The sequence below is a fragment of the Maniola jurtina genome, chromosome 8 (assembly GCF_905333055.1).
Source record: "Maniola jurtina chromosome 8, ilManJurt1.1, whole genome shotgun sequence".
NCBI classification, from domain to species: domain Eukaryota; kingdom Metazoa; phylum Arthropoda; class Insecta; order Lepidoptera; family Nymphalidae; genus Maniola; species Maniola jurtina.
Genome location: NC_060036.1, coordinates 13,658,986 through 13,671,004, shown reverse-complemented (window position 1 = coordinate 13,671,004; position 12,019 = coordinate 13,658,986). Strand labels below are relative to the sequence as shown.

General features: G+C 36.3%; 1 protein-coding gene across 2 annotated transcripts in view; it reads right to left on the bottom strand.

The window, feature by feature from the left end:
- The window catches only part of LOC123867376 (angiotensin-converting enzyme-like), a 42,271-nt gene extending 30,961 nt beyond the window's left edge, over positions 1-11,310 (bottom strand). Inside the window, exon 1 of one of the 2 annotated variants that reach the window (XM_045909382.1) lies at positions 11,159-11,310. In XM_045909382.1, the coding sequence (XP_045765338.1) occupies positions 11,159-11,173 (15 nt within the window). In that variant the 5' untranslated portion in view covers positions 11,174-11,310. The remainder of the gene's footprint in view (positions 1-11,158) is intronic. The other variant, XM_045909381.1, reaches the window with a different exon arrangement.
- Between the last annotated feature and the right edge of the window lie 709 nt (positions 11,311-12,019).

Sequence of the window (12,019 nt, the reverse complement as noted above, 5' to 3'; positions counted from 1 at the left end):
CAGACAGACAGACAGACAGACAGACAGACAAAAATTTTAAAAACGTGTGATTCAGTGTTGGTATCGTTCAAATAACCATATGAGCTTAATATGAGGTACCTAGTTATTTCGAAATTACAGACAGACACTCCAATTTTATTTATTAGTATAGATTCTGTGATTTAGAATATATTATAGTCTTCTCTTATGATAAAAAGACTATAATGTGGACCATAAAAAATTATTGTCCACGACAAACCATTTTTTTACTCGAAGGAGAGTATCTACGTATTTTATCATCATCATAAACCCATCGCCAATTCAATACCTACTGATTTTAGCATACGGGTTTAGGCCATAGTCTGCTACGCTGGTCCTGTGCGGATTGGCAGACTTCACACACCTTTGAGAGCATCACACTAATATTATAAAGGCGAAAGTTTGTGTGTATGTGTGTGTGTGTGTGTGTGTGTGTATGTTTGCTACTTCACGCAACAACTGCTGGACGGATTTGGCTGAAATTTAGAATGGAGATTTATGATATCCTGGATTAGCAAATAGGCTACTTTATATCCCGGAAAATCAAAGAGCTCCCACGGGATTTCTAAAAACCTAAATCCACGCGGGCGAAGTCGCGGGTATAATCTAGTTATGGATAATTCTCAGGCATGTAGGTCAAGTCGCATCGTTTTCCTTCACCGTTAGAGCAAGTGATATTCTTTAAAGAATATTAGCCCTGCTAATCATGACTGATACTCCCCTTTCCCCTCCAAGCGTAGGTAAAGCTTGTGCCAGGAGTGCGTCCGAAAATTAGTCCAAAGGGTGGGGTTTGAACCGTCGACCTTTCGGAATTCAGTCCGCTCCTCAACCGTTGAGCTATCCAGGCTCTTATTTAATTACTTATAACGCACATAGCTCTGGAAGTAAGGTGCGTGCCCGGGATAGGAACCTCCGACCTGCCGAATAGGAACCGGACGTCGTAACCACTATGCTCTCATAGCTTAACATAACTTAATAAATAAGATAAACAAGCAAGTATACAAAGTCGATCAATCACGACGAAGTCCTTGAAAGTCCGTTTCCAACAGAAGTTTCAGTTTACCAATATTACGAGCGACATATAAATCTAAATACTTTTGATTATTTAGTGTTGAAATCCGAAACTATTTGTAAATATATATTATTGGTTTTTGTTCTTGGATTTTTTGTTTTGACACAATTTTACTGTACCTATGTGAATATTTACGAAGTATGATTGATTTTTAGGGTTCCGTACCTCAAAAGGAAAAACGGAACCCTTATAGGATCACTTTGTTGTCTGACTGTCCGTCCGTCCGTACGTCCGTCCGTCGTGTCTGTCAAGAAAACCTATAGGGTACTTCCCATTGACCTAGAATCATGAAATTTGACAGGTAGGCAAGTCTCCCAAAAGTAAAGAAATAAATCCGAAAACCGTAAATTTATGGTGACATTATTAAAAAAAAAATTAAAATGTGTTTCAAATTTCAATCTTCAAAGTAAGAAAACTATACCAAGTGGGGTATCATATGAAAGGGCTTTACATGTACATTCTAAAACAGATTTTTATTTATTTTTATGTATAATAGTTTTTGATTTATCGTGCAAAATGTTGGACAAAAACCCAAGTACGGGACCCTCAGTGCGCGAGTCTGACTTGCACTTTGCCGGTTTTTTAATTAAGCTTTGAAACTCCGGAAGTCCGGACTTTGAACGTTGAGCATCAAAACCCGACTCCGGAGCTGAAAATAATCCGATTTTGAAGCCTTTATAATCACAGTGGTATTGGTGGTTTTCCGTGTTGGATAATGTTGACATACCTATCATAACAATTCTCACGACGCAGTCCGTAAACAAAAGGATGCTAAAATGGCGCATAATTGTTTGGGAAACATGTATTAAGTAAAACAATAGGATTTTAAAACAGCCATCAATATTATGCAAAATAAAAATCTTTTAACTTACAAAGGTTAACTGGAAGAGAATGCCTCTAGGTTTTAAATTCGCTTTTGTAAGTACATTAATTTTTTTAATGTGCAATTAAGAATTTTTTAAATCATAACAAAAACAAAAAAAATATAGCATAGCTTATTTCAATATTAGGTACCTACCTACCTACATGATAATGTTCCGGGAATTATAGAAAGTATGAAAAATCGGTCAATTGCGAGTCGGACTCTCACGCGAAGGGTTCCGTACAACCGAATATCATATTAAGGTTCACGATATACAGTCCGCTGACAGACATACAGATTACAGACGAACAGATGGACGGACGGACAGCAAAGGCTTAGTTATAGAGTCTGTTTGGCACCCTTCGGGTACAAAACCCCAAAAAATGTAGGCGTTTCTAATATCTATAAATATCATTAGTTGGGGGCTACATGAATTAAAACTTGATTTTTTCTTTACTCAAAGTAAAATTGCAACTAATTTAGAGAGAGATTTGGAAAGTTTTAGAAACTCAACCGTGGAACTCTTGCTCATATAGTAAAACTTTGATGAGTAACATACAAATAAATAATTATTTATTAGCTTATACGTAGTTAATTTACTTCAATTAGATAAGACAGGTAAGACATTGAATGAACCTATTTTATAAGAAGTCACGTGCAAACATAAAAAGGTACCTATTCAAACTCTTTCAGCAATCAATTTACACAAAAAGTAATTTGGTATTCATTACGAGGTAAGTAAACAATTTTCCAAAGCACTTAGGTCACGCCTTATTGGCGAACTTTATTTATTCAGGTGTAAAACTAGAAGCGGTTAGTTACACTGTCTAAATATTTTTCTCTGTGTCACATTGCTCATTGTTGAGGGTCGCGACCACTTTCTTCCTTGCCTTCGTGGTTTATGCTCCCACTTTGGAAAATTGTTCTTTTCCTTTAATCCTTTAGTGCCCGGAGTGCTGAAAGATGTCAAAACTGCTTTATGATTTTAATTCACAAATTTTAAAATTTAAATTTTTATTACTTAGGTATGAAAATCAACTTCTAACCCACTTCTATTTCTTAGTTTTAGGTTTCCCTTCTGTCGGCAGTTTGACTGACTGTCAATTGTTTTTGGAATATAAACCTTTCATTTCAAACATACAAAGACTATTATAAACACAGCACCCTTTCTTACGTCTTCGTAATTGGATAAAAATGCGACATTTTAGCGCCTAGCGTAAACTCTATTGCGTGTTAGCGTTATTGAACCTAATAATGGGATCCTATAATCCAAGGGACTGATTGCCGTAGTTTATGGAAAACGATCTTTCAGTTAAGGCTAACTACACGGGTCTGCCCGCGAAATTCTAATTTAATTTGGTTTTTCTCAATTTGTGAACTAATAGGACAAAGTAAGCTTATGGCATTAATAATAATTAGTTATTTTATTTGTTACTAGAGGATGCCCGCGACTTCGTCCGCGTGGATTTCGATTTTTAAAGATCCCTTGGGAACTGTTTGATTTTCCGGGATAAAAAGTTGCCTATGTCAATTACAGAGACGCAAGCTACCGCGGTACCAAATTTTTTACAAATCGGATGGGTTTTTGAGAATCCCATTGGAACTCTTTGATTTTCCGGGATAAAAAGTAGCCTATGTCCGTCCCCGGGATATAAGTTAACCCTATACCAAATTTCGTCAGAATCGGTTAAACTGTTGGGCCGTGAAAAGGTAGCAGACAGACAGACAGACAGACAGACACACTTTCGCATTTATAATATTAATATGGATATCGGCAATAGAATTACACACTATGAAAATTATTATAAATCTCTACCTATTACGGTTCATGAGATGCAGCTCGCTGACAGACTGACAGCCGGATGGACGGATGGACGGACAGTGGAGGCTTGTAATAGGGCATATTATAACGCTTAATAGTAATAGAGCATACCTAATAACCTAGTAGATAACGTACAGGCACAAGACACGATTAATTTGATGATTTTATTTGGCGATATTTCAAGTTTGAACCACGAAATAAGCCTAAAACATTAGTTAGTAATAATTCCCATAGGCACCTTTCGTGCACGAATTTTTATTCTTGTTCGGTTTAAAAAACAGCAAAGCTACTGCAAAGTACACAGTCAATCAACACAGTCAGTCATAAAACAAACAAAATTCACACATCCAATAACTCGATATGAAAGTGTGACCTATATCTGATTCCCTTGCGACAGTAGCTCGTTTGAGCATATGTGGTCCGTAGTAATAAAGAGGTCAACGCCCAGGGGTTAAGTAGATTACTGCCCGATGCAATTGAGAGAAAGTGACACGCGCGATCCCACAAGAGTGAACGAGACTAGGTACCTAAGTGAAAACATGACTCGAAAAAATGTAATTTTTTTCTTTTTTTAGGCTTGCGTACCTCAAAACGAAAAACTGAACCGTTATAGGATCATTTTGTTGTCTGTCTGTCTGTCTGTCCATCCGTCCGTCAAGAAAACCTAAAGGGTATTTCCCGTTGACCTAGAATCATGAAATTTGGCAGGTAGGTAGGTCTTATAGCACAAGTAAAGGATTAAACCCGAAGACCGTGAATTTGTGGTTACATCTTTAAAAACACCGACCAAGTGCGAGTCGGACTCGCACACTGAGGGTTCCGTACGGTATTTTTTCCAACATTTTGCACGATAAATCAAAAACTATTATACATAAAAATAAATAAAAATCTGTTTTAGAATGTACAGATAAAGCCCTTTCATATGATACCCCACTTGGTATAGTTATCTTACTTTGAAAATTGAAACATATTTTAAGTTTTTTTTTTAATGATGTGACCACAAATTTGCGGTTTCCAGATTTATTCCTGTACTTGTGCTATAATACCTACCTACCTGCCAAATTTCATGATTCTAGGACAACGGGAAGTACCCTATAGTTTTCTTGACAGACAGACCGACAACAAAGTGATCCTATAAGGGTTCCATATTTCCATTTGAGGTACGGAACCCTAAAAATAAATAAAATGTGTTTCAATTTTCAGAGTAAGATAACTATGCCAAATGGGGTATGAAAAGGACTTTACCTGTACTTTACCGTTGAGCTGTTGTCGTACCCACTCCTAGCACAAGCTTTACGCTTAGTTGGAGAAAGGGGAATATTAATCATTATGGCTTGATATTTGAAAAAAAATTGTAACAAACAGCTTTAATTTTTAATCTCGGCCTTGAAGCAAAGCAAACTAAATAACGAAAAACCAACAACACAGTAGGTAAGTAGGAACAAGCTATAGTGATTAGCGGAAAGCTGTTTAAATATAAGTGAGATAGGAAACCGTGCAAACTACGGTGCAAACAATTTAACTACTTAACTACCTTTGCAGTTATTATCTTAACTTAAGAGGGTCTCTCCGTCACGCGCTTCATACAAACGTAGTTCCAATTTCATTTGAATACTAAGCAAACAAAGTCCATGAAATTTTGCAGACATATTCTAGAAACTAATATCTTTGTTTGTGGTTTTCCAGATTTCTGTTAAAATATTCGGTTTCAAAGTAACGCGGTCATAAAAATTTACATACAAATCTTCGAGCGCCTGTAATTTTGAAACTACATATTTTTGGAAAAATCTAAAACACCACAGACACAGATATTAGTTTCTAGAATATGTCTGCAAAATTTCATGGACTTTGGTTGCTTAATATTCAAATGAAATTGGAACTACGATTGTATGAAGCGAGTGACGGAGAGAGCCCTGTTAAACAGTAAAGTAGTAATCTTACACCAACAGATAAACACACGCTAACTTTAGACATGTGACTAGGTATTCTTGCACCTAAAGAGTGCAATTTTCCTTCTATTATCACATTACGAGATGATATCGCAACTTTTTGTGCATGGATTCAGGTTTTTCTCTCATAACAACTGAGGGAGGTTCTCATAGCAACTCTTTCATTGCTTGCATTAACAAGTGTAAATTAAAAATTTATAACACCCCCGACAAGTGAAGGTTACAGTAACTAGACAAGTGTAAATTAAAAATTTATAACACCCCCGACAAAGTATCTGAGTTTTCCAAAACATCATTTTCAAATAAATAATGATGTATCAAGGCAACGTCCATCTTGACAGCTTGACATTTGTCTATTGACATAATATGTATTATGAACCTAACGGTTATCTAACCTTCTTTTCTACAAGAAAACTAGAAAAGAGCTGATAACTCTTAAACGGCTGAACCAATTTTTTTGGATTATAGCTAAGAACACTCTCGATCAAGCCACCTTTCAAACAAAAAAAAGTACATTAAAATCGGTTCATTCGTCTAGGCGCTACGATGCCACAGACAGATACACAGATACACAGATACACAGACACACAGATACACAGATACACACGTCAAACTTATAACACCCCTCTTTTTGGGTCGGGGGTTAAAAAGAGCTGATAACTATCAAACGGCTGAACCGATTTTCTTGGATTATAGCTAAGAACACTCTCGATCAAGCCATCTTTTAAACAAAACAACTAAATTAAAATCGGATCATTGGTTTAGGACATCAAACTTGTAACACCCCTCTTTTTGGATCGGGGGTTAAAAAGAACTTTTACATGCCTTTGTCTAGTGAAATATACTTAGGTAATGATGCCTATATCACTCTCTAGGCCTTTAACTGAATCCATGCAAAAAATCACGTCGCTCCGTTGCAGCGTGATTGAAGGACAAACCAACAAACAAAAACACTTTTCCTTTTGAATTTAAATTATAAAATAGGTAAGTAACTATTATGTCTCTACCTTGTCTCTACGTAGTATACAACTAAGTCGCTTTCCGTCGCTCGTCTGTCCTCTGGTACGGAACCATTTCTGCATTTAACCGACTTCAAAAAAAGGAGGAGGTTCTCAATTCGTCGGAATCTTTTTTTTTTTTTCGACACAAACTTGACCAGTATTTTATTGCATCGTTGCGTCAAAACATGTAAGTAAAATTAATAAACTGCATACATTTGGAATACTTATGTGTATGAAAAGTAAATACGAATATAACGTTTATGTACATAATAAAAAACCTTCCTCCTAATAAAAACATACCGGCGTAGGTTTCGATTGATAACATTACAGGAAATTACTCATTTACGTAGCTCTTATGGCGGATCCACATACTTGTGACAACCAGCTAACAACAAGCACTGGCAAGCGTGTGGTGTTTGGAGGTCTGAAATATTATATTCATTTCCCTGCTAGACATTGCACCAAACCGTCAAAAAACCCAAAAAATGTTCCTTCGTTTTGGTCACAGCTGACAAACTACCGAATCTATGATTTATTGTTTACATATTCTTAACTAGTTTAGTTTCTGATATAAACCTCAGCACAAAAATGTTTTTGATTTACCGTGCAAAATGTCGGAAAAATACCCGAGTGCGGAACCCTCAGTGCGCGAGTCTGACTCGCACTTGGCCGGGTTTTTTTATATAGAAAAAGAATAAAAAAAAAATTCGTTCTCTAACTCAATGAGCTCCAAAGAATGGTATATTAATGAGATACCACATGCTAGGGTAAGAAAAAACTTTTTCATAGTTAACGATAAAATATGTACCTATTATGACTAGATATTTTGATCTTTTGCTCTCAAAAATGCTTTACTAGGTACCATCTCTTGATCGCAACACTACAGTGAATAAAGTTACCCTCACATTTTTGCTAAAAATCTGTTTCGTAACGGCTCCTTAATCACGTAATGGTGGGGAATTCTCGGGAGATAAATCTTAATCAACGCTAATTATGAAATCAGATAGGTATATAGGTATAGGATCTACAATTTTTACCCGACTGCGGCAAAGCCAAAAAGAAGGGTTATGATTTTAGCAGTCTATGTATGTATGTGGGTATGTATGTTTGTATCCAGATTCTGTGTGTTCCACCGTAGCTCCTAAACTACTGGGCCGATTTCGATGAATGAGGTGTCAATTGATTCGTCATAAAGGTCCGGGTGACATAGGTTACACTTTATACGAAAAAAATTGACCTAACGGATGTTACATGGAAAAAAGTGGGGGTCTCCAAAAATTTTTTTTGCTTTTGTATCGAGTGGGAAGTCAAATGAAAGAGGAAAAAATTCTGAGTTCATAAATGTAATTAAAATATACCAAGCGACAGAAAAACAATTTTACTATAATATTCAGCGTTTATTAGGACGATCGCAGTCGGGTTTTAGATTTCAATTTTATTTTGTTATTTAAAAACATCTAAAATATAGTAATCCCCCTCAGGGCTCAGTTATAAACTCGTTTTACCGGTAATAATACATAACTACTACAACATTGTACTACCTACGTACCTTCATGCAATTTAGTAGATAATGATAATGATAGTGATTGTAAAAAATATTTACAAAAACATGGTAGTTAGTAAATAAAGTGGGTACAATCAGCCGACCGCGCATCTATTTTGTTTGAAATGACAAAAGTTTCAAAAGTGATTAGCAGATTTTATTCAAGTTTCCACCAATTTATTAATCCCCGACCCAAAAAATGGGGTGTTATAAGTTTGACGTGTGTATCTGTGTATCTATCTGTGGTATCGTAGCTCCTAAACTAATGAACCTATTTTAATTTAGTTTTTTTTTTTGTTTGAAAGGTGGCTTGACCGAGAGTGTTCTAAGCTATAATCCAAGAAAATCGGTTCAGCCGTTTGAAAGTTATCAGCTCTTTTCTAGTTACTGTAACCTTCACTTGTCGGGGGTGTTATAATTTTTTAATTTACACTTGTTATTAGTAGCAATACCAAAATCTCTCGGGAAAGGTCTATTTTTATGACATACTAACTAACACACCCCGGTTGCGATCGTATGGAATTTCTGAAAATCTTTGCTGAGGAGTCAAGTTTTTTGACTCAACGCTGTGTGGTCTACATCATAATATTAGTTATACTAATATAATAAATGCGAAAGTGTGTTTGTTTGTTGGCTTGTTCTTCAATCATGCCGCAACTGGGAATCGGATTGGCGTGATTTTTGCGTGAATAAATTAAGGACCTAGGGAGTGGCACTTTTTATCCTAGAAAATTAAAGAGTTCCCACGGGATTTTGAAAATTAAAATCCACGCGGATGAAATCGATGGCTAGTAAGTAAGTAATATAATAATTAATTAATAACTAAATTGAAATACCTCGCATAGCTGGAGCGAGTCAAATCCAGGTTTTTTTATAATTTAAATGATCGTCGACTGGTTTGAGATGAAGCAATTAGGTACTGTGTTTTATATATCGCAAAAACTAAAACTTTCGAAGTAGGTTAACAGGTTAGGTGGGTTTGCCTATGTTTACATAAATAATGCCTCAAAATCAGATATAATTTATTCATGTAGACCTTACAATGGCTTTACACCTACTTTACCACTGGTCCGAATCGTTAATTCTACCGAAATGGCTGTCAAGAAACTCTACTTTTAAAAATATCGGTCAAGTATGACCCAGACTCGCGCAGGAAGAGTTCCGTACCATCATAGAAAAACACTTTTTTTAAATTTTCATGTTATTTTAAAATATTTAGTATTTGTTGTTAAAACGGCACTAGAAAAACATATTATCTCTTAAAATTTCAGGTGTACCTATTATGGTTCACGAGATACAGCCCGCAGACAGACAGACGGATGGATAGCGGAGTCTTACCAGAACGGAGTCACTGTTCGGGTACGGAACCCTAAAAATTAATTATGTACCTGCCCAATAAAAATTTGTAAAAAGTTAATTTGCAATTTCAAGTGTAGCGGACTTTCCGGCTACCGGATGAGCTATACTAATTTTAATAACTCAAAATTTAAAAAACCCCCGAAACGAAAACCTCTATAGGAAAACTAGAAAAGAGCTGATTGATAACTTTCAAACGGCTGAACCGATTTTCTTCGATTATAGCTAAGAACACTCTCGATCAAGCCACCTATCAAACAAAAAAAACTATATCAAAATCGGTTCATTAGTTTAGGAGCTACGAAGCCAGAGACAGATACAAAGATACACACGTCAATCTTATAACAGCACTCTTTTTGGGACGGGGGTCAACAATGCGAAAAAGTGTCTGTCTATCTGTTTATTACCTTTCACAATCTAATCCGTTTAACATAATATCTCGTCGAAAGGTACAGCGTTAGTTTGCCTTACGGAGATAGTCGTAGGCTTATTCTTGAAAATCTAAAGGTAATACCTACTGTGCAAAAATGTACTACTTAAGTCATGGATAAATATCACGCGTTTAGGTCACAGTTTAAAATACTGATACTATACTCGTGCTACGAAGTCTATTATTGCACGGCGTATTATAAAGAAACTCACGCCATGCAATAATGGACTACTTAAGGCACACGTACCGTAATTCGTAATCAACTATATTACCGAATGCGAATACGCCGCATACGTTACCGAAACGATTAACGCCTGTAAATTCGTTGATGTTGCGATACCGCGTACGAAATGCGTTGGTGTACTAACGGCATTAGTACACTAACGCATTCATATACGGTAGAGAAACGAACGTAAACGTAAAGTTGTTGATATTTCGCAACCGCATGCGAAATGCGTCGGTGTGCTAGGCGTTAAGTACCAATAATTTATTATATTGAGTTAAGAGAAGTTTTCGTTAACTAATCCAAAATATCATAAGAAACGTTACATCCGAAAATTCGACAGTCATAAGTTAAGTCACAAGTGTAAATTAAAAATTTATAACACCCCCGACGATCCAAAGTATTTGAGTTTTCCAAAACATCATTTTCAAATAAATAATTATAAATTTAGGCAACGTCCATCTTGACAGCTTGACATTTGTCTATTGACATAATATTATGAACCTAACGGTTATCTAACCTTCTTTTCTACAAGAAAACTAGAAAAGGGCTGATAACTCTTAAACGGCTGAACCAATTTTTTTAGATTATAGCTAAGAATACTCTCGATCAAGCCACCTTTCAAACAAAAAAAACTAAATTAAAATCGGTTCATTCGTTTAGGCGCTACGATGCCACAGACAGATACACAGATACACAGATACATAGATACACAGATACACAGACACACAGATACACAGATACACACGTCAAACTTATAACACCCCTCTTTTTGGGTCGGGGGTTAAAAATACTCAAGATTTACATACTTGAATTAACAGAGTAGAGTCACAAAAACGTAAACACAAAACGAAATCGAAACGCTACAATCAATTTGATTACCTTGACTTTAGACATGACGGTTGTACCAATTATATTAGAGACGTCATGGGCACCAATTGCTTGTTTAGTTCGTTCACTTCACCACACCGACGCGACCTGCCAACGACACAGCTGGCCAACGACTGACTATCAGGGTATCAGTATCACTATTCACTGTATCATTGTTTGCTACGAAATGTGGGCCAAGAGCTGACGAATTCTATAAAGCGTTTGCTTCTTCATCTTGCGGCTTGGGAATTGCTGACTTCCTATCACACTAATATTGTAAAGGCGGTCTATGTATGGATGCTTGTTACTCCTCCACGCAAAAACTACTGGACGGATTTGGCTGTTTGGAATTGAGATAAATTATATCCTGGATACGCATGGGCTGCTTCTTATCCCGGGAAATAAAGAATAACGGGATTTTAAAAAACCTATATACACGGAATGAAGTCGCGGGCCTTAGATAGTATTTAATAAAGTTTGATTGGTACAGGGGTCTATTCAACAGGAAGGCCTTTATAGTCAATAGGCATCTTCTAGGCAAGCGCGCTCCTTCTAAAGGCGGCATCATCACTTGCCAGCAAGTCTGATTGCAGCCAAGTGCTAGTCTATAAATTAAAAAAAAAAAAAGTGCGACGGACAGACGGCTTCGTTCAAAATAATCCTTTTAATTCCTTATCCCATAGGGATTTGGAAAAATTCTCGTTTCTTATCCACATTTTAAAGGGCATCTATTTTCAGTATTTATATGTACAATGTACATTGTACATACTAAATAACATCTGATTGTAAAAAATGTTTCTACAAAGAAAGAATCTTGAATCAGCTTTTTAGGTCCAACCCGCGTAAAAGAGTCAGTCAATTAGTGAGTCAGGA